This window comes from Anarhichas minor, unplaced genomic scaffold, assembly GCF_050575085.1.
Source record: "Anarhichas minor isolate MPS153535 unplaced genomic scaffold, ASM5057508v1 ptg000174l, whole genome shotgun sequence".
Lineage (NCBI taxonomy): Eukaryota > Metazoa > Chordata > Actinopteri > Perciformes > Anarhichadidae > Anarhichas > Anarhichas minor.
Window position 1 is genome coordinate 1 of NW_027466620.1, and position 27831 is coordinate 27831.

The 27831-nt window shown below is 45.2% G+C and overlaps 1 protein-coding gene across 1 annotated transcript; it reads left to right on the forward strand.

Moving 5' to 3' along the window:
* The first annotated feature begins 133 nt into the window (after positions 1-133).
* On the forward strand, positions 134-27831 carry LOC142944020 (zinc finger MIZ domain-containing protein 1-like). The gene is given in 21 exon segments (XM_076085576.1): positions 134-245; positions 2967-2994; positions 2997-3071; positions 18005-18140; positions 19263-19377; positions 19488-19708; positions 19807-20008; positions 20140-20421; positions 20817-20996; positions 21187-21255; positions 21347-21512; positions 21620-21761; positions 21908-22118; positions 22259-22364; positions 22537-22697; positions 22809-22876; positions 22956-23024; positions 23111-23388; positions 23715-23899; positions 24405-24668; positions 24929-27831. Coding segments are annotated over 21 exon segments (3081 nt in total). The 5' UTR covers positions 134-230; the 3' UTR covers positions 25037-27831.

Consider the following 27831-nt stretch of genomic DNA (forward strand, 5'->3'; position numbering starts at 1 on the left):
CGGTTTGGAGGGAGAGCGCGGGGCTGCGAAACTATTTGGTTTTCACTGTTTTTCCAATTTGTACCCGATGTGAAACGCTCATTATTTCCCATTGTTTCTAATGGCAGTCTCCCTTCTCTGTGTTTGCACAGCACTTACAGAACCCGGCCAACTTCCACTCGGCGGCCACAGAGCTGCTCGACTGGTGTGGAGATCCCCGGGCCTTCCAGCGACCTTTCGAGCAAAGCCTCATGGGATGTCTGACGGTACGCAAACAGTAATTATGGTTTTCGTTGGGTTTTTCAGGTACTTTTCAGGAGACGTGAGCAAAACAATAATTTGATTTTTGGATACTTAGGAGAAGGGATTTGTCCACCGCTGACGCTTTTAGCCTACTTTTAAGTTAACATAGATGGTGCAGCAGCTGAAACAAGCTTCGTGTCCGAGTCATATTGACATTTGGTATTTGGTTAAACAATTCTTTCCCTTCAAATTTGAGTAAAAACAGTTCGGAGCAGGCCACCATGTTTGTGTCCTGCAGTTATCCAAGGCAGCTGTTCAGGCCGTCAGGGGCCAGTGACAGAGGTTAAAGTCCTTGTCACCCCACTGCTTCTCTCCACTTCGTGCTCTACACACACACACACATACACACAAACGATTAAAAAAGAGGCTTGAACGTGACTGTGGGTAGCCGGTCACCCATGGCTATCGCCATTCAGTTCAGCAGCTAGCATTTATCGATCTGGGCACAGGGCTAGAGAGCTGGCCAGCCCCAGGTGTGTCTGAAAACACACACACACACACACACACTTACACACACACAGTCACATGTGTGAAAGAGGCTGTAGAGCAGAGAATTGAAAGTTTCACGCGTCTATCGCTGAGATCAACCTTTGAAACGCCGAAGGAACATTGTCCTCCCCGGCTGAAGTGGTAGCGTGAGCAAACAGATAAATGCCCATTGATGTGTAAATGACAATAAAAGCCTCTTAAAGGCTGATAAAGAGCTATACAATAGAGCCCACCACTGAGATCCCTCTCGGCATGGGGGCCGTTTCCATCAGCCAAATTGTTTCATCACACTCAGAGAGCAAACGGCTCCTTATTTGGAGAATTACAGCGCGCAACAAGTCCTCGCATTCTTTCAAGGATTTTTATCTACGTGCCGTCACCTCACTGGTTGTGTGTCAAGAGAGCTGGACTGGATTTTAAAGAGGACCGTGGATCAATCGCAGCCCGTTGGATCGGTCGTAGCTGAATGTCGTATCGGCTCTAGAGCCAATAAAAGATGAGATAACCGAGCTGTGAGTGCCGCACTGTTAGCTCTGTCTGCTTGACAGTTCGTGTGTTTTTTTTTTTTCGTCTTTCTTTGCGTACACTGTTATCGCAAAGTGAGGGTAATGTCAGTGCAGGCAGACATCAACTTTATTTCTGCTTCTTAGTTCACCAGGAGTATGTTGTTCACATACAACAAGCAGAAATAAACTACACCAACTGCTGCTTATTTTCCCCCTCCAGCAAATAGAGAATATCAGTGGCCCAGTAACCCTCGAGCACCTCTCAGAGCACTCTTCTCACATTGACAGCAATACGAGCCTGGATGCACGTCCTCGGAGGGAGATTATGCTGGAAAAAGGCTTATGAGGTGAAACGCTTGTTAAATCCGTGTTGAATCTATGCTAGCCTCTGTAAGCTGGCTGCCTGCCTCGTACAAACTGCAGGGCAGACGCACTCGCGCAGGAAATTAAACGATTGACAGCAACACGATTCCTCGCCATTGTTTGTATAATATGGTTGGCTTGAATAGATTATGTTGTGAGCTAAAAAAAAATGTCTCCTTAACAGCTTAAAATAAATTCACTATGATGAAGTGAAACTGTAGAGTTTTATATTGCCATCTCTTAACTAGGATAATCAAATAAACCCTGTTTATTGACATCATTTCCACGGTTCTTCATTCAGTGCTCAGCAGCCGTATTACTTGTGACAAAGGCACTTTATGACCACTGCTAGCTGTTATGTGTGCTCTCCAAGAGGCACCCCAGCTGACCTTGTTAACGGTAATGTGTGTGTTCAGGTCAGAGGGAGCAGAGGAGTTGCCATCTGTAAGCAGATAAAAGCGAAGGGGTTTCCTTTCTAATAATGATTTACCCCTGTCTCCCGAGTCCTGTTTAACGTCACTCAGCATCCCCTTTAAGGCTGTATTAAAGTCTGGGAGGCTCCTGCTTCATGTCCCCGTAAATGTTCAACCTCTTTTTGAAGTCACAAAAGGAGCATTAAAAACCTTACAGCTGAGGACTGGTTCCTCTCAAATTGGAGGGAAAAGGAGGATTTTAACCTCTGTACCCTCAGGGGATGCTGCTGAGAAGTACTTTACTCACTTTCCCTCTACACCGTCCTCTGACACACACACACACACACACACAGACAGAGTTAAAGTGGTCAGTTTAGCTGGCTATCCAAATACCTATTATTTCCACATGTTCCTGGTCTGTCTGGGTAATTCAACTGGCAACCTTTAGTCAGGGACAAACTGTTCACTTTGGGGCCGGAGCGGGCTTGTTTGATGATAACCTTTCAGAGACTCGGCTCTGTGGTTTGGCTGTCTTACCTCTCTTGGAGGTTGATGCAGTCGTCGGTCTCGTCCCGACTCTGGAGCGCTGGAGCGATCCAGACTGCAGACTCCACGTTAATCTCACCGTGTCTTGTTTGAATGCGCGTTTGTCTGGAGAAAAATGAAGTTCAGTGATAGCACGGGCTCAAAAACACTCACACAAGTCAGAAAAGTGGAAGGATTAAGATGCCTTAGCTGTGGCTTACTGTTGATTTAGCATCAATATTGTATGGTAGCATGAGAAAGTGATGGACAGACAGATAGATTGCAATGATGTAATGAAATGATGTATTTAAAATGATGTGTTGATTACAAAACAATTGCTACAATGCTCATCTTAGAGAGCCTAAAGGATGCATTGCTCTTCCTCCAGGTGGTGAGTCGCGTCGCTGCTCAGCAGGGTATGACTTGGATCTGGGCTACCGGTTGCTGGCTGTGTGTGCTGCCAACAGGGACAAATTCACTCCCAAGTCCGCAGGTAAGGCCCAGCACTTTACGAAAAAACGCCAGCGGAAACGCATGCTCATACATCATCCCATTTACTGCTGTTGACTCGCGAGACAGCGGCGACACAGTGCTCATTGTTCTCCATGCTGGATTTGTTGACTTTTTTTCATGAAATAAAACAATTGAAACAAATGGCTGTTATGGCTTAAGTCGTGATCCAGTCAGAAGTGTTTCCCCCTTCATTACTCTGCTCCGTCCACCAGTGCACAACGTAGCTGCTTATTTTGTTTTGAGCACTGTATAAAGTCATGCTAACAGACAAGTTTAATTTGCATATTCGTTTGTTCTTGTCGATGCTTTAAAAACAAATAAGGTTGCCGTGAATCTGTGGTTTGTGGATCTGCGACTGCGACCGCAGACATCACACAAAAAAGCCCGTAGAGCATTATAATGTCAGATATTTTTAGTCCCCATTAAACATTAATGTGCTATTGAGATGAGCCGTCCGGGTGGTAGCCTCACGAAAACGGTCTACTCAACAGTCTTTCCACACGAGCCCGTGCACACTCACATGTATGCATATGTGCGTGCACACACAAAGCGAGAGAGAGAGAGAAAGAGCGAGCAGTAATGCTATCCTCAGACATTTATCTATCAAATCCAATTTCCCCCCTTCTTCCCCCCGATCCATACCCCCCCTCCCCACCTCCCACAGTCCTGCAGGAGCGGCCTGTTCTTGTACATTTGTCAAAGTGAAATGTGCAGAGGCGGGAGAGTGGAAAGAGAGAAAGAGAGAGAGAAAGAGATGGATGGCTGGGGAGGTGTCGCTGATGTGTGCTGGACCACTCACTCTGCCTGACGAAGCCGTAGTCAGCCAGTCAGAGCGCAGATAAACTCTTGTTTCTGCAGTTACATAAGTGGCAGTACCGAGAGTCAAATATTTTCATTAAACTGTCTGATTTCTGTGTTGTTTTTTTTCTTTCTGCCAAGGCGAATATGTCACTGTTTTCGTAACGGCAACTGCAGTGACAGCAACCGCGACGCTCTGAAATCTCATCCCACAACTCCTGAGATGCAATGTGTTGCTGCCGGATGTGCAGAAGGCAGACATGTACCGCTTTCTGCTGTTTTTACGCTCACACAATCCTGTGATATGAACATTTGCTGGAGCTTGAATATCCTCTTTCAGTTTGTGGAGGGGAGCATCTTGTTGGGAGGAACTTAAGTGGTCAGACAGACGTCAGTGTACGATATTGATTGCTGTATTTCTCTCTCTCTGTCTGTGTTCCTGTGTTGGGATAATGTGATTGTTGTCCAGGCATGGCTCGGACTGGCTGGCCGTCTGAGCCCGACTGACAGCCAGAATCATCCTCCGGCCTGCTTGATGGTTCTGGGATCTAATAGAAGACAGCACTGGGTTTCAGGAAAAGCTGTTTATGCACAGCGGACAAATGGGAACTGTAGTGTAATTATGCGGGTATGGGGTGTGTGTGTGTGTATGTGTGTGTGGGGGGGGGTATGATGCGGCCAGTCATCAAACGAGGTAGGCGGGCTTGTCGGGGAGGAAGGCAGATGTGACTCAGGGCAGGTCTTAGTCACTGAGCATCCTTCTTACCTCCCTCACAAGGACGTCTGTCTGAGAAAGCAGATGGGGGGGGGGGGGGGGGGGGGGCAGAGATGACGTGATGCACACTTGAACTCCAAGACACATGCATGCGCTCATAATGCATCAAATAGGATGCAGAGAAGCATTAGGTTCTTACTGTCCCATCTGTCTGTATGGTCCTATTTTTACTGTCTGTGTGTGTGTGTGTGTGTGTGTGTGTGTGTGTGTGTGTGTGTGTCTGCACATGCATGAATGTGTGCTAAATTGTGCAGGCCCAGCACAATCTTCTGACAGCCTGCATGGCGACAGAGGGCCGCGAATCTGACACCTGAGAGCCCAGACGAGGGCCAAGCAGTCTGGGCTGCTCTCTGCAGGGCTCCTCTGGGGAGGAGGCAGACTCTTAAGACTGCAGATCAATCACACTGACCCTTTCTTTTCGGAGCATCAGTTAAAGAGGAAATTGATGAAGCAATTATTGCTACCCCTACTTTTTTTTTTTTTTTTTTTTTTAAACACTTTGACAACTTGAGATGTTGCAAAGTTAACTCGACGTGTGTAAAACTCACGACAAGTATAAAACGCTCGATTTACTCGAAATGAATCAGGAAACAAATGAATGTATGACCTCCAGTAAGTAAGTAGAGAGGCTACTAGAGAGTGAACAGATCTACAGTATTTACAGTGTTTACAATTTGCTTTTTGCACGTGTTCGCCTAAAGTTGCACTTCTCCCACCATAAAAACTGCTGCCCCGTGAGACCTGTCGAGAGATTTTTCAGCAACAGCAGACTGCTGTCTGGAGATTGTGACCCTGCAGTGAGGCCTTAGGGATTAGCGTGCTGCTCTAATCTGGAATCAGCCAGCGAAGAGACTTATCTGCTGTTAGGCGAGCTAGCATTAGCACTGTTAACTCTCAGTGCCAGCGAGGAATACAGGGGCTTTGACGCTGTTAGCATACTAGCAGCTAGCATACTAGCAGCTAGCATTTATTTAGTTCACTCTCTTGAAAAGAGCAACTTTGAGGTTTTTTATCTTTTTGTGGCATCACACTTGATGAACGCCACTTCTTTGTCAAATGCAGTTAAAAAAAAAAAAAATCCATAATCTATTTTTAAAATCTAGAGTTGTGTATGTTTTCCCCCTAATAATCTGTAGTCGGCTACAAAACGTCCAACCCAGAGGCTCATTAGATAATAGGTGTGCTGCCGCCCTACAAACACAGCAAACACTAATAGACTCTGAGCTGTTGGGCTGCTGTGAAGTTCAGCAGGCACCAAATCAGATTAGGCAAATAATCTGTCGAGGGTTTTAGCGTTTCCTTCCTCTGCGAATCTGTCACTGTTGTCTTCAAGTTCGTAGCAGTTTGTTATCTCTTTCTTTAGGAAGCATGAGCACCAATAATAAACCTACAGAATTGTCATTATGACAAGATATGCCAACTTTCTTGCCTCTTCTTCTTCTTCTGCCCACCCCTCCCCCTGTTAAGTTTAAAATAGATGAAAGTGAGTCTTAAGTGTGACTCAGTCTGTGTGTTATGTTTTCAACATGACTTGGCATGCTCCGGATTAAAGGTAGCTGCTCCCTGGAATGATCGCTATGTTCTTTGAAACCTATTTTAATGTTTAAGTCAGGTTTCTGCTTGTTGTTCATCTGTCTTGCTCAAAGATATGATGATTCGATCACATCGCATGTTATCGGGAGGTTAAGCTTCAGGAGTGACTGCTTATCGTTTCAGTCAAACAGCGGGTGATTCTTTTAGGATCCCTTTATCTACACTTTTTAGTTTCCCTTCATCAGCTGATTAAGAAGAGTGTTTGGAGAAGAAAAATACGATGAAAAGAGCTTTGCTTTGTTCTGGGTGGTTTGTAAAATTCCCCCACCCACTCACATCTGACATTAAAAAACAAATTGTCGCAGCAGAACTGCGTGATTTGTCAGCGTTCAGCAGAGTGCGCTCTCAGGAAAACAGCCACTACGCCTTGTCAACAGTGACAGAAAACTTCCAGGGTGTGGCTGTAACTCACTCCATACCCTGTGAACAACACACACACACACACACACACACACACACACACACACACACACACACACACACACACACATCCTCTGTCTCATCATTTGGCCTACAACATGTCTTCCACTTATCTGTCTCTCAATTTACTTTCACTTGATTGATTTTCTCGCCCGGTCTTTCTTTCCAACTTTGAGCTGCGTGTGTAGAACTAGAGGAAGGTGTAGGCATCCTTTGTTACTGACCCAATCAACCTTACAGACTTTCATATTTGATTACTGCTGAGTAAGAGCAGCGGGCTGAATTATTAACAGGAAACAGGGTTTATTTTTAGCAGGCGGGCCTCTCCTCTGACACTCTCCAGTGGTTCGCCTTAGATGATGAAACCTCTTTGCAACCCAAAACTACCCTCAGAACTTCACTATTAAGTTTATAGAAGTAAACCTCGTGGGGAAATACTTATTAGGGTAGCTGCATTTGCTGCCTCTGGCTGATTGGATCCTCTATCACTTGCTACTTTAATTGGTTTGGTTTACACAATTGCAAGTAAATTCATTTTGGTAATATCCCAGAGCCCTGAGCTGGTAGCGCAGTTGCACTCCAAACACAGAAGACTTTTGTTCTTCTCAAAACCGGATGAGCAAATGATTTAAATCCCCCTTTTGTTCATGGTTGACTGATCTGGCACACCTCAGGACTCCCCCCCCCCCCTCACACATCATCCCCCAAGGGGCTTTAGATACACCCCTTCAATTCATACTTCTGTCCAACAATGCCTTCCGTTGTCGGTGTTTCAATTCTGCGTGGGACATTTGTGAAACCGCTGATGACTGAGTGTCTCTTGTCACACAAAAGACAACTTCCCTCTGATGTTACAAGGCCGGCGGGCTTTCCCCGCTGCATTACACATCTCAACGTTTAGGTAAGGAGAGAGAACAACGACAGCTTGGCTCTTTCCCGTTCATTCATCCAGATTGTTTTTTTTCACCTTGTCGGCTCATGTCGGGGGGGGGCGGGCGAAGACGAGATGAACTCAGATTCACCCTCATCTTGGCTCTTCTTTAATTCAGTCACACTCAGATATTCTGCGAGTCTCTGATGTGTCTTGTTAGTTGGATTTACAAAGTGGCCTCTGATGAAGACAAGGGGACGGTGTCGGGTTAGATTGTTCTGCAGGCAGGAGTCTAATAATTTACTATATGTCCGCCTCGACAGCTTGATCTTTACATCTCATACTTTTACATCTCATACTTCCTCTCTCATGCATTGGCTTTCAGCCAGCTATAAGCTCCACCCATCTATGCAAGTTTGCAATCTTGCAGATTTTTTTTTCTTCTTTTTTTTTGCGTTGTTTCCTCTTTTTTTTTTTTTTTACCCTTCCTGACATGCTGCCATATTGTGCATGTGTGTTTCTGTGTGCACTGTCTTAAGTGTGTGATGGCAGCTTAGAGAAACAGGGCAACGGAGCGCTACACAGACTATAGGCACATCAATAACAGCAGCTCATGACAGAGGTGAGAACCACTGGAATATCTTGCCTTCTCTATCTCTACTCCTGTTTGTCTGCGTCGGCTCGCTGTCTTTATCGCTTCCTCTCATCCTCCCTCCTCCTTGCCTGTCTCCTCTGCTCCCTCTGTCTATTTCTCTCCCTCCCTCACCCCCCCCCCCCCCCCCCCCCCCCCCCCCCCCCCCCTGCAGTCTCGAGAGTGTGTTGGAGCCGGTAGCAGGTACAGCAGGAGCCCATTAGTGCAGAGCCTCGCTCTGATTGGATAAGCCGGAGAAACCGGGAGACTGCCTCTGAATAATTGATGTGCATTGTGCAGAAGCTGGACAGGGGAAAAAGACAGATCAGAGAGCAAGGGGGAGAGAAGGGAGAAAAGAGAGTGAGCTAAAGAAAAGAAGAGAGGAAGACAGAGGAGGAAGTAAGAAAGAAAGAGCATGAGCAGAGTAAGGGATATGTGCAGAGAGTGAGAGTGATAAGGCGCAGGCAGGAGGCTTGGAAGCAGCAAAAGCTTTGAGAGTTGCCACTGGCCTCTGCGGGAACAGGAGCATTTGTGACATTTGAGTCTTTTCTCTGCGCTATGAAGGGAATAAGATGAGATGTGCAGGGACTTTGCTTGGCTCTGGGTAAGTGTGTGTGTGTGTCTGCTGTCCATGTGTGTATGTCTGCACAAAGCTTTTTTTTTTTGCATGCTTGGGGCAAGATCAGAGGTTAACAGGCCGATAGAGGAGTGGATTCGGGTCCAAGATGACACAATTGTAAATGCAGTGATTGAAGCAGAATTTGTCTAGTTTTCTCTTAAAAGTATATTATATACTCTTACATAGTCGGCAAAACTTTTGATTTCAACTGTGCTTTTTCCATTGCTGTGTCTGTTGCAGCTGTAATTTAGGCCATAAATAACAAGGGCATCTAATCTATGTTGTGTGTGAGTGTAGTCTAAAGCACTGACAGGATCAGGGCAGATCAGCTGACCACAGGTTGACCTACATGCTGTTCTGTCACAGGGTTACTCTGAATGGGTTTTTGTCTGTGTGCACTGTGTGTTTTGGTAATTTCTTGGCTTATTTCTGGGCTCTGTGGGTAAGTGTTACAGTTGAGGTTGTGGTTATGTTTTGGTCTTTATGTTTTGTATCAAGGCATTTAAAGAGTGTTTACTTCTTTAGTTCTCACAAAGATAGAATAACAAACTATGTTTGCTTTTGTCAGTTTGGATTTAGTTTATTTGACATTACAAATGCCGTAATGATTCCACTGTTGTAAAGAGGTGACATTGAGTCCTCGTGACTCTGGGCAGCATCATACATTCAACATCTTCCTAAAAGAGCATTATTCCATGTCTGTGTTCAGAGTGCAAGTGTATGTGCGTCAGTGTCAGGAGAAGATGACCCACTTTCCCACTGTGGATCCCTTTTTTTTAAGTTGTTGACCTGTGCTTGGAGCCAGAGCCTGTCTGCCTGTCCCCTCATTAGGAGAGAGAGGGAGGAGGGGGGGGGGAGTGTAGTCATGGAAGCACGATGTAGTTAGATCAGCGCACACAAAGGCCCGCTCTCTGTTTCACTCTGTCATTGACGTTTAGAAGTATGAAATGTACCTGTCACTGTCAAACGTGTGTCTGTGTCTCATAAAGGAAAACAACACTGCCTTCACATGAAAAGGAGTAAAGAGGCGATAAAAGCAACATGATGCTGCGGGGGGGGGGGGGGGGGGGGTACAATCAGCGTTTAACCTTAAAAGCTGACAACTTAATGGCTCTCGCGAACAATAACCCAATCTTCCGTTGACCTACGTAGGAAGCTATAAAACAATACGACTTCCAGCGAGCTGTCGTGGAGCTGCAGCACTTCCTGTTAGCCCGAGCAGGGTGTAAACCGCTGAAACCGTCTGCATCCTCAACACCAGAGCCACATGCAGCTGCTCCCCCCCCCTCCAGCCTTCCTCCTGACTCCCTGGCTCAAAAGCTGTGTTTGAGTCGCTTACTCTCCACACTTCCGTGACCTCCCGTGACTGCTCACTGACTACCTCCCATCAGGCTCCTTTAGTGACTCATTCATGACATTTGACTTTGAACTGTATGTTGTGCGGCCTGTGCAATTAGTTTCTGCTATCCCTCCCTCCTCCCCACAGAAAGCAGGTGGGCAAAGAGAGTTGAGAGAGGAATTTCTGGTAGGACGAAGTGATGCCGGGTATTGATAGCAGCGAGGGTGGAGCTCTCAGCGCCCCGGGCGACTTGTCTTCTTGCAGGATGTGTTTCAGGAAACACTCACATTCTTCAGTCTTGTTAAGTCACTTCCACACCTATTAGTGCTTTAGTCAAGGTGACATCGTCTCATGGCCACGCCTCAACAAAATCCTCCCTTTACAAATTCACCTGTAGAAAAATGTCTCCGCTGTAACTTCTTGAATCAGTGTTTTCTCATCATTCTTGATTTGTGCTTTTAACCCTGGTTTCACTGAAGGAACAACAGTGTGAGATAAAAGACATATTGTGGAAGTTGAGACAAGTAGTGTGTCTGCTTATAATTAGGCATGTGATATTTACCAGTTCCCCTCCAGTGGTGAGAAGCTGCGCTTGGCTGATAAGAGCAGTTCATTCACAGCTTGCTCTTCTGTGATGCTCTCTCTCGCCGTGTGAGGCGCTTCACTGCATAAGCGCATATTCACAAAGACTCCAACTGTGTTTGTTTACTCGCCAACACACACACACACACACACACTTCACTTTTCATAATTTACTTTTTGAACGTATGCTTGTGTCCACATACCTGTGCTTCTGTTTACTTCTGTGGATGATGGGTGTGCGTGATCATCATCATCATCGTCGTGAGTGTTGTGACGGTTCTCCGATACAGATGTGGAAGGCCGTGACCCCCCCCGGGCTTAGCACTGTAAGCAGGACACGCCGACCCACAGAGCGTCTGACGCAGATACACCGGCCACCTGAATGTCATGTCCCAGCGAGGATGTAGGTCAAACCCATTGGTCAATGCCATAACCCCCGTCGTAGCAAATGTACCTGAAGTGCTTTGTAACTGACGTGGTCACTCATCGCACCCAGGACAATAACAAAGATACTTCATCATTCAATCATACTTTTTTGATTAATCATACTTTTTCTCTGCTTTTCTCTGTTTTATATCATTGTAAAGTGAATACCTTTGGGTTTTGGACCATTGGTCAGACTAAAGTGACGGGGGGGGGGGGGGGGGTTGAGCGGATCATCCTACAAGCCTCCTCCAGTCTGCATGTCAAAGTGTCCCTGGGCAAGATACTGAATGCCAAATTGCTCCCGTATGCTGTGTTATTTGTGTGCGTGTGTGTGTGTGTGTGTGTGTGTGTGTGTGTGTGTGTGTGTGTATATTAGTTTAGATCCGGATGGGCAGCCTCAGTGTATGAATGTGTGTGTTAATGGGTGAATGTTGACAAGTAGTGTAGAACACCTTGAGTGGTCAGAAGACTAGACAGATGCTAAATAAATAAGTACATTTTTCATGAAACTGCCCTTTATTTGTAAGCACATTTTTCCCTATTTTTTTTAATTAATCGAAAATATAACCGGCAGCCCTTATGTCAAGAGACTTTGCAGGGAATGGGAGGAATTCAGGAAAGGGTACGCTTCTTTTTTTTGTCTTTAAGTGTGCTTGTTAAAGATCACTCATTCCTTTCCTAAATATATTTGGAAATGGATTAAGTAATATACATAGGATGTGAGCTTTGCGTCCTTGTCCGCTCTAGACCGTGATTCGTTGTATGACGGCACACAAATTGAGAGTATCTTACTCAAGAGAATGACCATTTAAAGCTTCTATAAATACTGTGCTGAGACATGTTCATCTTTGCAGTGAGCCTCGATCGAGCTCAGTTGGACTAGGCCCCGCCCCACAGCACATTAAAAATGTAAAAGACTGTGTTGTTGTCTTTTTGTGGCCACATGCGACACGGAGAGCCCACATATTCCCACCCGAGCTCCCGACATCTTGCACCTTTAGCGAGATCCAGCCGTCATACTGCATTATGTTTGGTGTTCATGCTGATTCTTATAACTTTGCCCCTTTTAAAAATGTGTAATTTGAACCCCACAGAAACCAGCACCTGCAGGAGATGTCAGAGTGACTCAGGTAGAGCTACCCTCCCTTCTGGGCTGCAGCATCTCTTTGGCTTGTGACCCACACATATCCCGGGGAGGAGGGGATCTGCCCACTCCCTCCATCTCCACCTGTCCTCTGTCTAGCATCCTTCCATCCATCTTCTCCCCCCCTCTGTCCTCATGTCTGGTGTACTGCCAGAGGTCCTGGATGAAATTCTGTCAAACCAGCCAAAATAAGTAAAAACTGCATTGTTTTACCAATGCAAAGAGGAAAACAAACAAACAAATATGATTAATTAAACGACAACAAAAAAAAGTCACAATATCAAATGACACAAAATAAGACATTTGAAGTTGGAGGCTGTTTCCGATTTGGAATATTCTGATCCTCGTGAACAGTTGGTTCCATTAAAGGCCCGGTTTTGGTTGAGTGTGACTTGTGACACAGAGCCGTCTCTCTGCAGGGCATGTTTGAGTTGTTCTGCCTCTAAGCTGTTGAGACTAAAGCCCATTTGATATGCTCTTCTCTTGGAAGAAGTTGGCTGAACAGAGAGGGGGCAGGATGGGGGATATCATTGACTGCTTAAATGGCTTCCATTACACTTCTGCAAAAAAGCATGACTTTTTACTTTTTTTTTTATTTTGCAGGATTTTTTATATGCCCTCCATATTCGTCTTTTGCATAATATTTTGTACCCCGCACAGCATAGACCTACCTGCCAGTGTTTTACAGACCTCTGCCGTTGATATCTATTATAAATTGCTTCTTTGTTATCATCCCACACATTGTCTCAGAAGGCTTCTATGTCAAGTGCTGCAGTGTTCATGCTCAAAAAGTGTAATTTTTCATGTAGTATTTCCTCCTTTTGTCTTGTCTTGTTATCAACAAAAACTACAGAAGAGCTGCATGCACAGTATTACACGTCTCTGTCAAAGCCTGGCCTGTCCAGCGATGGTTGATCACAATTTGGCACGACAGCCAGATTTTTGGTAATTTCAGGACCAGAGGCAGGGACTTGCATCTGAAGATTTATCTAATATATTAAAACGTATTAAGTTATGCTCAATTAGCACAATGCTCTTGCAGAATACAACACAAATGTCTCTACGGGCTTTTGTGCAAACCGACTTAGCTAGCCATGCGAAGTTTATACTTTGAGCATACACAGTGACGTCGCAGTGAATAGAGTAGTTGATGCAGCTTCACGATAGATCTTTTATTTATTTGTTTTGACAAAATCGCCTCCGTGCCATACATTGCCACCAATCTTTGCTTTGTGTTTGTCATCCAAACAAATGAGGCTGCAACCTTCACGTGTAACATCTCCTTTACGCGAGGTTTTATGGATGAAAACATGAATTTGATAATGCACCAGAAAGAGCGCAGCCGTCATGATACCATATCAGTAGCATATCACTGATGCCATATCAATATCACGATATGAGTCAAGCTCAAGAGGAACCAGGTGTCTCCTGCTCTGGATTTCAGTGAGGTGCAATTTGTAAAAAAAACAACTGCCAAATAGTTAACGCACCGAAGTGATCAAGATATGAGCTGATTCCTTTTATTTGATTACCACTTGAGTGTCGCCTTTTTCTTGTGTTTGATTTTGGTAAACAAACTAGTCTGTAATTGCTTTTGAAAATATTCTGCAGCAGTAAACGGCTTTTTGGTATAATGCACATGAGTCAAGGACTCAATACTCCAATCGCCCCAATACTGGGGCGATACTTGTGATGACATTGTTGTAAAAAAAAAAGTCAATAATTTAGTCCTATTGAGAGTAACCGCATTTACGTATCATTTTGTAGTTCGATGAAGGATTTTACTTTCCATTTTTCCACACTGTCATATTTAAGAGATTTTATGTCAATCCCATGTTGTGCAACTTTTATCAGCCAAAGTCATATAAATAATCTGGAACCAGCATTTGCACTCAGACAGTGTTGACAGACTTTTTCTTTTTTTTATATATTCCAAAATTGCACTGTGCTTGGTGACGATGTCATGAGCTACAGAATGACTGATGGAATGCAGGAGAGGATAACATCTGTTTGCGCCCACTGAAATTGCCATTTTCGGTGTGTAGAGTTCACTTCGTTTGCTGGCACTTGACATGCAACTGGCACAAAATGGGGCCATTTTAGCGAAACTCTTCTCTGCTACTCTAGAGGCCAATTGCTCTGTAAAACTGAAAAGGATGCCGTATAACACATTTTGTTCGGCGATTCACGCCTGGGAACTGTCCAGCTCGATGACACTCTGCTGCTGGCCTCAGCATCTCCTCTGAAAGAGTTGAGTGTTAACTACCTCGGTAGCAAAAACAGGGCACAGCAGTTCACGTGAAGGCGGGGGGCGTCTTCCCAAAACCCTGATGTGATAGGATCTAGGGCTTCACACTCACATCATATCATGTGTTTATCAACAAAGCGGGGTCACCACCAAGCAGCTAACTCAATCATGTTTCCCAGGATCAGATAGTCTGTCGTGATTTAACAGGCAAATGATCTGCTCGCAGGCTTTTACCACACACACACTGCACTATCAGAGTTCATAGTGATTAGCATCGGGGCTTCCTTGTAAAAGAGGACTTGTACTGTACAAACACTCTGTCATTGGTTAATGGGCCTTGCAGCCTGTTACCAGGGCTCACTCTCCCTCGCCGCTGCTCCTGGAGGGGCTGAGGTGAGGTGAGAATGAGCCAGGGCTCCTGCTGTCGGTCAGCCATACAGCGGTAAACACAGCCTCAGTGAGGAGGGCCCGATATGTCTCCGGGCATTTTACAATTAAAAGCCACAGCTTCTCTGAAAACGGAGCCGTTGGAAGAGGGTCAGCCGGTTGAGGACAGAACAGAGCACTTGTTAGGGAGAGGTCTCCGTGTCGAGTCCCACTACGGGGAATCCAATGAAAACACCTTTAAATATCTCTGAACAGGGACGGCATGTGTACGTAAACTATGATGTAAGTTCCATGGTTGGATAGACACAGACACATTATTTACAACTACAAAAATATCACATATACAGTAACTGCTAATTGACTCATCTTTACAGGCTCCTGCAGTTGTTTCGAGCTGTATTGTTGTTGTTTTTGTAATTTTGTAAGTACTCCTGAAGAAGAAAACTGACATTAGACTCACAGCAACCAAACCTTCATTGCTGGAGAAGGTGCCTTCAGGCAACACTGCCATAAGCTCCCCGATAAGCCTAATGTTTCAGACTCGTATCTACAATCTCTCTGCTTTCTGACCCAAAACGTAAACTATCGCGTCAAAACTTTATCGAGCAACGCTGGCGTTCTGCAGAGCTGCTTCTTGATCGTCTGGATATCCAGTGTTTGGGAAAAGCTTGGCTGAACTTTAGCATTCGAGCTGCATGCAGAGACATAAGAACAACATCCCTGAGTTCCACCCACTCATGTGCGAGCAGAAAAACTAATACCGTTCCCCCAAAACTCTCTCTTTGATCTCGCCTGTTGCAGAATTTGCTCATTATGAGCCAACGATATTATTTTACAGTGTTGTAAATCAATAGCTTGTGATAGAAAAGATTCACGGTGATTCGTCTCAGCATCATGTATCTCTTCAGTTTATCCACCTTTTTTTTTTTTTACATTCTGCGTAGTTTTAATAAATATTGTAAAAGCTATACTTTTCTATGACTGTGGGAGCCGCCGGTGTAAAGGCGGTATAGAGTGAATAAGGTTTTAACAAAGACCCACTAAGTGGTTGCCCTTGGCTTGTCTCGGTGCCAGGTAGCTGTTCTAGCCTTCAGCACAAAGTGTATGATTTAACTACAAGGCTTTAGCGTAAATTAAATGCGAATTAACAGAAAGATGAAAGAGGAGAAACAAAAGCGGCGTAACAAGACAAGAGACCTTGCTTTACGTTCTCCTTTCTTTTTCTTTTTTTTATGTTGACTCGACAGTCTGTGCTCTTGGCATCCGCTCCTCTTGTCCTCCATCAGTTAAGTTAACAGAAAGTCCTAATTAATAACAGTGTAGACAGTTGTCAACACAAATTGTAGAACAGTGACTGAGAGGAATATGGGTGTGTACGGTGTGTGAGAGTAAGGAGATGAAGGGAGAGCAGTACGGTAGCGTAGTTGCGGGTGTGTGACCCGAGGGATGGTGAGGTGAAAACACGTACTAGGCTCGTTAAATATGCACGTTGCCCACAGCGAGGACCCTCGCTGTATTATGAATGACTGCCGGCCTTGGCGGCATGTTAGCGTCGGTGGCTCGTTGCCACACTGATATGATAAGTCACCACTGCTCTCTTTTCTCCTCTGCCTCTCTATGTCTCTCTCTCTCTCTCTCTCTCTCCCCTCTCAGAGCAACTCCATCACTTGTGCTTGGAGCTGATCTTTAGGTCTAAATGGTGGGTTTCCAGTTGAAGAGACAGGCCCTCGGTGCAGAGGTGGTGATTTAGTGGGAGATAAGCGCTCCGTAATGGCAGGGTGGAATAATTCCTCTTTAACTAGGAGGCTTGGCTCTCTCTCCACCCTCCTGAAGAGAATGTGACTGCTCCTCTGCTTCGTTCTTCATTCCTTTCCTCTCCTTTTCTTACCTTATCTCCTCGCGTTCTGTCGTTGTCTTTCTTAGTAACATGTCTGATCGGATCTTAGTCATTCAGAGAACATGATGCATTGTTAGCTCAAGCAGTGTAGACCTGGTGTATCTTAATGTACAGGTTACAGACGGCACAACTCACTCATTAACAAGGCTTCAATTTCATTGTTTTTTTTAAATCAGTCATGTTTTTATTATCATTTCATTTACGAGGCACTTTGACAGACATTTGTTGTTTGTGGTCTTGTAAATCTTCACAATTCAATGCTAATTTCCATGTTTGAACTGTTTAAACCTCACGATTTCTTCTTTCAAAATCTCTACATCTTTAAAAACCCCAAAGCTGGCTACAGCTCCTCCTGAAAGCTGATGTATCTGGGTCTACAAGGCTAAAAATAGCATCGCTTCAATTATTTAATTAAGTAGTGAACACTGTAACCTTTCTTTTGTTGGTTTGTCGAGACAACTTTCTAAATCAAGAAGCAGCGTGTTTAAATAAGCCACACAACTGTGATCGATTTCGAGAGTGACACGTTGTGATTGGCACAATACGGGAAAAACATTATCCCTCGTCTTGACGAAGAGGATGAGAATGCTGCACGGCATGATTACTCCTTAGAGATATGAGAGGAACATGGAAAGTGTGGAGGAGAATGAAGTGGTGGTGATGAGTGGAGGAAGTGAAGATATCACACTTTCTTACTTCCTACATAAGATTGTATCTGTAACCCCATTCACGCCTGTCTCTGTCTGCCTCTCACGCTCCATTTCAGCCTCTTCCTCTCTGTGGCATAAAACAAAACTGGGAGGTCCTTTGTGCTATTGAGAGATTTCAGTTTATATTTTTACACTGCAGGTAGAGATGATGTGATGTAACTGTTGTGAAATCCACTCAAGCAAATAATCAATGTAGTGTTTATTGAGTTGGGCTGCCCCCTGCAGGCTTTAGCAATAACTTCAGGCCGGGATGGCTCTGGACACAAGCGTCTGAGACACACTCAAGTGTGAAGATAAAAAAACGAGAAAATCCAGGTGTTTTTCTCGGTGATCATTCACACGTAGAACCTTAAACATGCACTAAAGGTCACATGAATACACAGTGCAGACGCATGTTAGTGCAGGCGTGTGTGTGTGTGTGCTGAGAGGAGACTAATGCATCCTGTGCATATGTGTGTGTGTTTCCGTTGCAGCCCTGCTGTCGTCGTGGTGCGAGGAGCTGGGTCGTCTCCTCCTGCTGCGTCACCAGAAGAGCCGGCAGAACGAGCCGCAGGGAAAAGTTCCCATGCAGCCCAGTATGAACAGCATGAAGCCCGGCCTCACGCACAGGTCAGTGGGGAGTCCCTGAGACACGAGAGATGATACCTGTCACATGATTAAAGACTCTCAATTCAGCTTTCCCCCCCCCCCGGGGTCATAAAGTATCCCAAAAGAGGAGTATCAGCTGAACAGCATAAAATCAGTAAAGTGCAGCGGTGAATTAGCAGATACGAGTCACCTGCATTTGAATAAATTCGGTTGATTCTACCATTTGTACCCATTAGCTTCTAGTTATTCAAGGTAGACCATTTTCTGTTTTTTTCCCCTAGATTATTTTAATGATATATTCCCCCAAACTGCACCAAACTAATTCATAAAAAGCTAACTAGGGTTCACTTAAGTATGTTTAAGAGACAGGGTGCAACAGTCTCCATCAAGGTATTATCTTGAATTCAGTGCTTATGTAATAAACAAGCCAAGACACAGTGTTTTTCCATTGTTGTGGAGCTGAGGGGATTTGGGGTGGAGGGACAAACCGGCAAAGAAGAGAGCAGTGAAGTAATGTTTTTGCAGAACTTTGTGTGCTCTTGCCTCACTCTCTCGAATAAGAAGAAGAAGAAGAAGAAGAAAGCCCGGACTTGACCGAGAGTCCCGTTTGCCTCTGCTGAGGATCTTGGGATAATGTTTGTGAGGAAATATTGAACAAGTCGTCCATTCCAAGAGCTAACCTCTGAGCGAAAACAAGCTGCTCACCAAAAACAGCAGTTCCTTCCCACTCCACTGGCCACTTGCCTCTCCCCATGAGGAATTAGCTTGTTTATCATATGTAACCGGCGCTCATGTTTCGTTCTAAATTATACATTCCAACTCTTCCTATCCATATCCACAGATTTTTCAACAACTCCAACAAATCATTTTTTATCAAATCTAGTTTTTACTTTAGTGTGTGTGGGCGTGCAACTCCTCATTGACTCATTTGGAGCTTTTTACTCGTGTGCAGCGATTAGCAGACATTCTGGCTGAAAACGTGTTTTGAAATTGTACGCCAAACATTTTGGTAAGAAGAATTCCCAAATTATTCACATTTCTGGACGGATATGTAACTGTGTCGGCTTTTCTATTGACTCTCTCCTTCGCCAAACGAAACTTCAAGTGCCATTTGGCGCGTTTGTGTTTTGATCTTCTCTCCAGTGATGGATCCTTTCCCTATGACTCTGTCCCCTGGCAACAAAACTCCAACCAGCCCCCTGGGTCATTGTCTGTGGTTACAACAGTGTGGGGCGTGACCAACACGTCACAGAGTCAGGTATGTCCGTGCATGAACAGCATCTAGCTCCACTCAGAAGGGTTTGCCTGCTTTGTTGATTTTACACACCTAATGGGTATTTTTAATCTTCCTTCCTTTGGTAAATCCAGGTGCTAGGGAACCCAATGGCGAATAGCAATAACCCCATGAATCCCGGAGGTAACCCTATGGGATCGGGTCTGTCTGCCAGCGCAGCGGGGCTCAACTCACCCCAGTTCAATACTCAGCAGCAGCAGTTTCCAAACAAAGGAGGCTCCAACCAACAGTACATGCAGCAGGGCATGTACGGCAGGCCCGGCTACCCTGGAGGTCCTGGGGGATACAGCGGGAGGTGAGAGACTAGATACCACTCTCTCTTTTTTTTTAGGAAATAAAGTAATAAAAAAAAGATCATAATTTTTCAAACATGTGCTCTGTGTATTTTTACAGCTACTCTGGAGGCCCAAACCCTCCTCCGGGAGGTATGGGATTGAGCTCCCACACGCGTTCTCCCGGTGACTTCACTCAGCCGGCCGCCGCCGCTGCAGCTGCTGCTGTCGCTGCCGCTGCTGCTACAGCGACGGCCACGGCAACGGCAACGGTGGCAGCTCTGCAGGAAACCCAGAATAAAGATATGAACCAGTATGGACAGGTACAGCACACACCTGCCAACAGATGTTTACAGTTGTAAACACCAAATGTACACAGAAATCTATTATCCAACCACCTGCTGGAGACCAAAATAATCGTATTTAACGCTGAAACCTTCTGTTTGGTTTCCAGATGTGTTCTTCGTTCCAAATGGGCCCTGCGCAGACCTATAATAGCCAGTACATGAGCCAGTCGGGCCCACGAGGCCCCCCTGGAGGTATGAATCCCGCAAGCATGGGTTCACCCATGAACAACCCCAATATGAGTGGACCTCCAATGGGCATGAACCAGGCTCGAACTCCAGGCATGGTGCCTTTTGGGGCTCACGGCCAAAGGATGCCTCAGCAGGGGTATCCCGGAGGACCTCGACCCGGCATGCCCATGCAGGGGATGAAGAGGCCATATCCTGGGGAGGTGAGTGGAAAGATCTGAAAACAATCTGGAGAAAATGGGCTCTATTTTCCTGCAGGCCCAACACAGTTTTACAAGTTTTTTGCATCTGTGCCTGTTTGGTCCTGGCACCATACAAACTCCAAACCCTGTTTTGAAATTGTTTGTTAAAAGATATGAGGACTGTTTTTATTTTCCTTTGGAACATGAGGACTGATACTTTGCAAATATACTAATTTATGTTCATTGTACTTTAAATAAATAAACGAGTGTTTTTAGATACACTGGGTAGGAGATAAACACAGTTTAAATGTTGTATTAATCAGTTGTATTTCAGGAACATAGAGCCCTACAAGTCATATAGCACCTAAAAGATGTTTTAATGTTTTTTTTCCTTCCCTTTAACTGTCTTCGTCCAGGCAAGTTACGGGGGTCAGCAGTACGGACTGAACAGTCAGTTCCCACCGCAGCAGGGCCAGTACCCCACATCGAACGCCTCCAGGCCGCTGCCATCTCCCAACTACCCCGGCCAAAGGATGCCAGGGCAGCAGGGCCAAGGACAGTACCCACCTGGCATGCCCATGGGCCAGTACTACAAGGTCTGTCATGGCACACCAATCACCAACAACCTTCTCCTACTCAGGGTCAGAAGGGGGGCTAGAGCCTATCCCAGCATGCACTGTGGAAAAGCCAGATCCTAGCACATATGTATATAACACATCTTGGAGCAAACTACATGGTGCAATAAGGAACTATATGTAATTATGATTGCTCTTTATTCCCTCACAGCAAGAGCCCTTCAATGGTCAGGGCACCAACTTCTCTGGAGGCGGATACTCCTACGGCCAAGGCAACGGGGTCTGTTTTCAGTCCAGACTTATTGCTCAGTCATATATGTGAAATGAGTTCTACAGATGTTTTCATTATTGCACTTTCCTGCCTTTTACAGCCCCCGCGGCCTGTTAACTACCCCCACTCCCCGGTCCCTGGAAACCCCACACCCCCCATGACCCCAGGAAGTAGTATCCCACCGTACCTGTCGCCCAACCAGGATGTGAAGCCGCCGTTTCCACCCGACATGAAACCAAATACGACAGCACTTCCGCCCCCTCCGAGTGAGTACCCCAGCGGTTCTGAAACAAGTGGTTACTTTCATATACGTGATCTTTTATTTCATCTTTTATTTTTATTTTACGCTGCGTTTTCTTTCCTCCTCTCCCAGCAAACCCCAACGAGGAGCTGCGGCTGACGTTCCCGGTCAGGGATGGAGTGGTGCTGGAGCCGTTCCGCTTGGAGCACAACCTGGCTGTCAGTAACCACGTCTACCACCTTCGACCCTCCGTCCACCAGACGCTCATGTGGAGGTACGGCCACCGCACAGGCCTCCACACACACACACACACACACACACACACACTATTATTTACTATTACAGTGAGAGTTTTTAAGCTAAAAGCACACATACAGTTCTTTTCTGGCTATCGCTCACTGCTCTGGTCCTATCCCATAGGTCCGACCTTGAGCTCCAGTTTAAGTGCTACCACCACGAAGACCGGCAGATGAACACCAACTGGCCCGCCTCCGTCCAGGTCAGCGTCAACGCCACGCCCCTCACCATCGAGAGGGGAGACAACAAAACCTCCCACAAACCCCTGCACCTGAAGCACGTATGCCAACCTGGAAGAAACACCATCCAGATAACAGTCACCGCCTGCTGTTGTGTGAGTGCACACTATCAGGACAATGTATAACTACCAGCAGTACATAGATGTAATTATTTCGTGATGATTTTATTTGGTGTATGTGTTTGTGCTCATTAGACTTTCCTGTTTATTTCCATGTCCTTGTGTGGCTTTTGCAGTCCCACCTGTTTGTGCTGCAGCTGGTCCACCGGCCATCTGTGCGATCCGTCCTCCAGGGGCTCCTGAAGAAAAGACTCCTTCCTGCAGAACACTGCATCACCAAGGGTATGGCTCATTTTGTCTCAGTGTAGTTATTATGCATAAGCACATCTTAATTACACAAGCTACCACCTGCTTCTCTTTATGGTGGGCTTTAAAAAAACAAAAAAGGTAGGGAAGTACACCTGCAACTGTTTACAAACTAATTCCTTCCCTCTGAAACACTTTCTTCTCTCAGTTAAGAGGAACTTCAGCAGCGTGGCAGCGTCTGCAGGCACCACTACTCTAAACGGGGAAGACGGCGTGGAGCAGACGGCCATTAAAGTGTCGCTGAAATGTCCCATCACCTTCCGACGCATCCAGCTGCCCGCACGAGGGCACGACTGCAAACACGTCCAGGTACACGTTTGCAGATTTAAAGAAGTGTTGAACGATTCTCGCTCATGTGAAAGTGTGTCGCGGTGAATGGGAGATTATTCTAAAGGGCATGTGTGATGTTGTTCTCCACAGTGCTTTGACCTGGAGTCCTACTTGCAGCTCAACTGTGAGAGGGGGACATGGAGGTGTCCTGTGTGCAAGTAAGTGAAAAGTTATTACATTTTTTGGGGTGTAAAGATGAGATTACTAATGAGGTTTGCGTCTTTTTTTGTTTTTCAGTAAAACAGCATTATTAGAAGGTCTGGAGGTGGACCAGTACATGTGGGGAATCCTCAACGCCATCCAAAAGTATGTTTTTTTTTTTATCTCTTTCTTTTTTTCTTCTGAGTTCGTTGTTTCAAAAACTAAACACCATCTTCTGTCTCCTTTAATAGTTCAGAGTTTGAGGAGGTCACTATAGACCCTACATGCAGCTGGCGACCTGTCCCCATAAAGTCTGAGCTACACATCAAAGAGGACCCTGACGGACCGCTCGCCAAGCGCTTTAAGACCATGAGCCCCAGTCAGATGACCATGCCCAATGTGATGGAGATGATCGCCCAGCTAGGGCCCGGTTCGGGACCCGGACCCGGCCCTGTACTCGGTCACAGCCCTTACCCCCCACACCCCAGTCAACATCCTAGTGGCCACGGGGGAGATTACCCCGGAGCAGGTAAAGGAAAACAGCCAGGACCCGACTGCGTAGATAAATAACAGGATAGTCAGCTCGTTTGTTGGAAAAGGAGCTGTTTTGCTCTTTTTAGCGGGAACAGCGGATGTGTGTGCAGCGCATTAAACAAAGAAAAAAGCCCCAAGGAGAGTTTTGTGCTGAACCTGGTTTAAAATTTCATAAAAGTGGAACGTGTGTATCCCCTTTATGTAACCACTTTGAAAAGAAAACTTTCTTGCAACAGGACGGATTCATCAGACAAGTCAGCAAGGCCAAACTGCAGTAAGCCTTTTGACAGAAGTGTGTTTTTTTTTTTTTCGTCCTTCAAGGCAACAGTTACCACAGCCAAGGGAACTTTGACTTCCCTCATGGGAACCCCTCTGGTGGTGGAGGAGGTGGAGGAGGTCCCCCTATGAGTGACTTCATCCATGGCCCCCAGCTCTCCCACCCGCCAGATTGCCCCGGTGGTCTCCTCTCCCAGGACAAGCCCCTCAACCACGGCATCAATGATGCAGTAAGTAGGGGTCTGCTTGCTTTCCCATTCCATTGGTTATACCAATAAAGTATGTTTATGGGAACAGTGTATCACTATGCAATCTAGAAAATTAGGAGTATGTTTGGTTTTATTTGTAGGTCTTATGTCTCTTATTTATATTCTGCTAAGACATTTTGTCCTGTAGCATAATGTTACCTTAGTTTGTAGAAGAATGCTGAAAATAGAGGCTCAGATTTGTGCTCTGAACAAAGGTGCAGCTTGCGCCTCTAGCCAGCATGTGTGCTCAGTCATGCTCACATGCTCATGTCGCCGTATAATGTTGCAGCTGTACATGTCTGCTGATCACAGCTTCCATTTAGAAGGCCTGTTCCATGTTATTCACGCTGGAACTCATTTCGCTTTTCCTTCCTTTTGCCTTCCCTCGCATCCTCCCCCCCCCCCCTCCTTAACACTCTCTTTGTCTTCCTTCTTATTTTTCACTCTCCCATCTCTGTCGCTTTCTGTCTCCCTCTCGCACCTGCAGATGTCCCATACCGATCAGTCCCATAACTCCATGCAGCAGAGCTTGCATGCGTCTCCCCACCCTGGCGGCCATTCAGGGCCGCCCTTACATCACAGCGGCCAGTCAGGGCCGCCGTTGCATCACGGCGGCCAACCGTCGCAGCCGCCTCGCCAGTCGCAGCCTCAGCCGCATCAGCAGCCCGGGCAGAACAGTCACCCCCACAGCGATCTGAACTTTAACCCCTCCTCAGACGGAGCCCAGGATATGCCCGAACCCTCCCTGGATGTAAGTGTGCCCACTCCGGGCACCCTAAGCTACCTGTTAACAGCTAACACTGTCTGCTACAGCTGCCCTCATCTCTTTGCTGTGTGCTCTGTTTGTGTTTTGACTCTGTTTGCTTTTTTTTTTACACTCGCTTGTGTGTACATTGGTTTCAACAGACACTTGGGCATGACTCAAAGTCATCCAGCTGCAGAAAGTCGAATATGTTTTCAGGTTATTTAGCCTCGCCACTCATCGTCTCTTTTCCGCCTTTTCCCCAATAGCTGCTTCCAGAGCTGGCCAACCCTGACGAGTTACTATCGTACCTGGACCCCCCCGATCTTCCCACCAACAGCAACGACGACCTTCTCTCCCTCTTCGAGAACAACTAGCCTCCCCGAGAAACCCTCCTGCACCTACGGGAGTCGTGATCGCGTTTGACTGTCCGTCCACAGACACCTCACCGACCTCCTCTATCGATGCTTCAAGCAGCTTCCTATGCTCATGCACGCGCGCGCGCACACAGTCTGTCAACAGACAATGCGTGGCATAGGAGCACGGCCGAAAAAGAGACGTCTGTTTCGGGAACTCCAAGGGAGAGAGCCGGAACGCCACTCATCCCCGCACTCCCTTTTTTCCTCGTGTAAAGATTCCACGCACCAGTTCCACCGCCTTTGACTCGAATCACACCATTTACAGCCAGCCATGTTGGCGGGCACTAAAGTGATATTATATATACATATATATATATATATATATATATATATACACACATATAGAAATATATATACATATATATATGTATGTTTATATATATATACATATATATATGTATATATATAGATCATATTTGTGACTTTTTAACAGAAAACTGTGCAGCTATAATCATCATGTGTAAACAACACAGAGGAGACAGGAGCCTTTGTGGGCTTTAGGAAAAGTGTTGTAGCTTTTTTTTTTTTTAATTATCATTTATTTTTGTGAAAAAAAACAACATTGTCTTGTGAGAGTGTTTTTATCTTATTTGAAATGTGTTCTTCCAAAACTTTGGCTCATGCCCTTTGACGCCCAGACTTCTCGGTGTGTGCGAGTGTGGTAAAATGTCCTCGAGTGTCAACAGAGGAAACGAGCGCACTTTGTGCAATGTAGTGTGTGAGAGAGTGTGTCTGTGTGTGTGTGTGTGTGTGTGTGTATATACGTATGTGTGTGCGTGCGTGTGTGTATGTTTACGTGTCCTCTTTTGTTTGCCTGCGACAGACAGCGGGGAGAGACAGTTCGACACAGAGGCGGGAAGAAAAATATTGAATGGAAGAAAGATGACACAATCCACTTTAAGAGCTGTCTCAGTACTTTTTGTCCAGTCTGTAGTCGTTCTTGTGTATTTATTGTAATGTTTCGCTCTTCCTCATCAAATTCAGCACCGTTTTGTCCACCAGTGCATGTGTGCCAATGGCTCCTGTTGTCTTTGTCCAGCCTAAACGTGCTTGATCAAATCATTTTCTCTCTTGTTTTTATATTTATTATTTTATTTCAAATTCATCCGTTTTTTTTATTGTTTTTTTTTTTATTGTCGTCCTTTTTTATGTGTTTTATCTTCGTCCCACATTGAAATTAATCAGATACACATCACCAAAGTTGTCCTATGCTTTTTGTAAGTGGTTGGACCTGGATATTATGTTGATGCAAGAGCACGATTTCAACATCCTACGGATGTCTTCAGAAGTTTTTAAATCCCTGTGTTTTATAGAAGCGTCTGTGTGATTGTTCTGATCTTTCCTTTCGTCGTTTTGTTACTGGTGAACTGCATCTTTTTGGGAAAAACATCCTGCATGATCCAACAGTGTTTCCGGAGCTGTTGTATATACCCGTTGTGAATACTTTGTGACTGTACAGTACTGTACCTATCTATTACTGACAACTACATGGTACTGTATGTCTGTCAAGGACTACGCACACACACACACTCACACACACACACACACACACACACTCACAAACACACACAGAATCCCTTCAGTCCAATATTGTAACGAATTGATCCAAATGCACTCTCACTGGACTTGTATTGAGTACCTGTGTATTGTTTTTCATTACTCTGTGACAATGCATCAGTGAAAAGGAATATTCAGACGGCTCAGCAGGAAAGTTATCGGAGGTTTTTTTTGTTTTCTTATGTATACGAATTGGTCAGCTTTAAATTAGTTGTTTTCTGTCTAAAAGATTGTTAATGCAGCTTAGAGGTCCAAATTTCTCCAAAAAATGATTTGCGTGACATCATCGGAACAAGTGACCTCGTCCTCTTTATTTAAAGTGAGAATGTGCAGAAAGTGCTCTTGATTGTTTTGAGGCCTGATTATAAGTCTTTGATAACAGCACCGAGCTCAAATTTGGGAATTGTGGATTTTCATCACATTTGATATTGTTTTAAGTTATTATTTGTGTCCACTGTTTTCAGTTTAATTTGGTTTACACAGTTGTATGCAGTACATTAAATGAATTCAAAACATACTGTATGTTATTGGACAAAAGTTCCCCCATTTGAGATTTGTAAACCAAATATGGATTCAAATCACCTGCATATAACACAGTTGAAGGATCAGATGTTGTATGTGTTTGTTTATATGTTTGTTGAAGACAATGCACTGCCGCATTGGGATGTTTTATTTCCCTACACAGTGTGTAAACTGTAACTGCAACCTTTCACAAAAATCACGTCTAGTAATTAGAGCGCGACACAAATTGTACTGTCTGATCGCAGACGTTTGAAATTGAGTCAAGGATTTAAAAGAGAATGCAATTCATGTTGTAAAATTGGAATTTTGGGGGGGAGACCCCCTCCCTGTTTGCATAACAATGAGAGGTTGTGGCAGAGGGTTGGGGGTGGGGTCGGGGATGTAAGGGATACGTGTATATAATGTAAATGACAAATAGAGACACGTTAACAGAAATGTATTCATTTTCTCCAGGGGGAGTGTGCATAGTGTATTTAGAATTTGTAAAGCTTGCATCCTCCTGTCAGACATTGAATTGGCAAAAGTGAGTCTGTGTTTGATTGCGTCTGTGCAGACCTCTCTAATCACGCCTGTTCATTTATGGAAGATACTTTATGTACCCCTCCACATGGGGTTTCAAAGAAAAAAAAGACATTTTTCCTTTGTGTAATATTAAACTTCTGTGTATTTCTCTA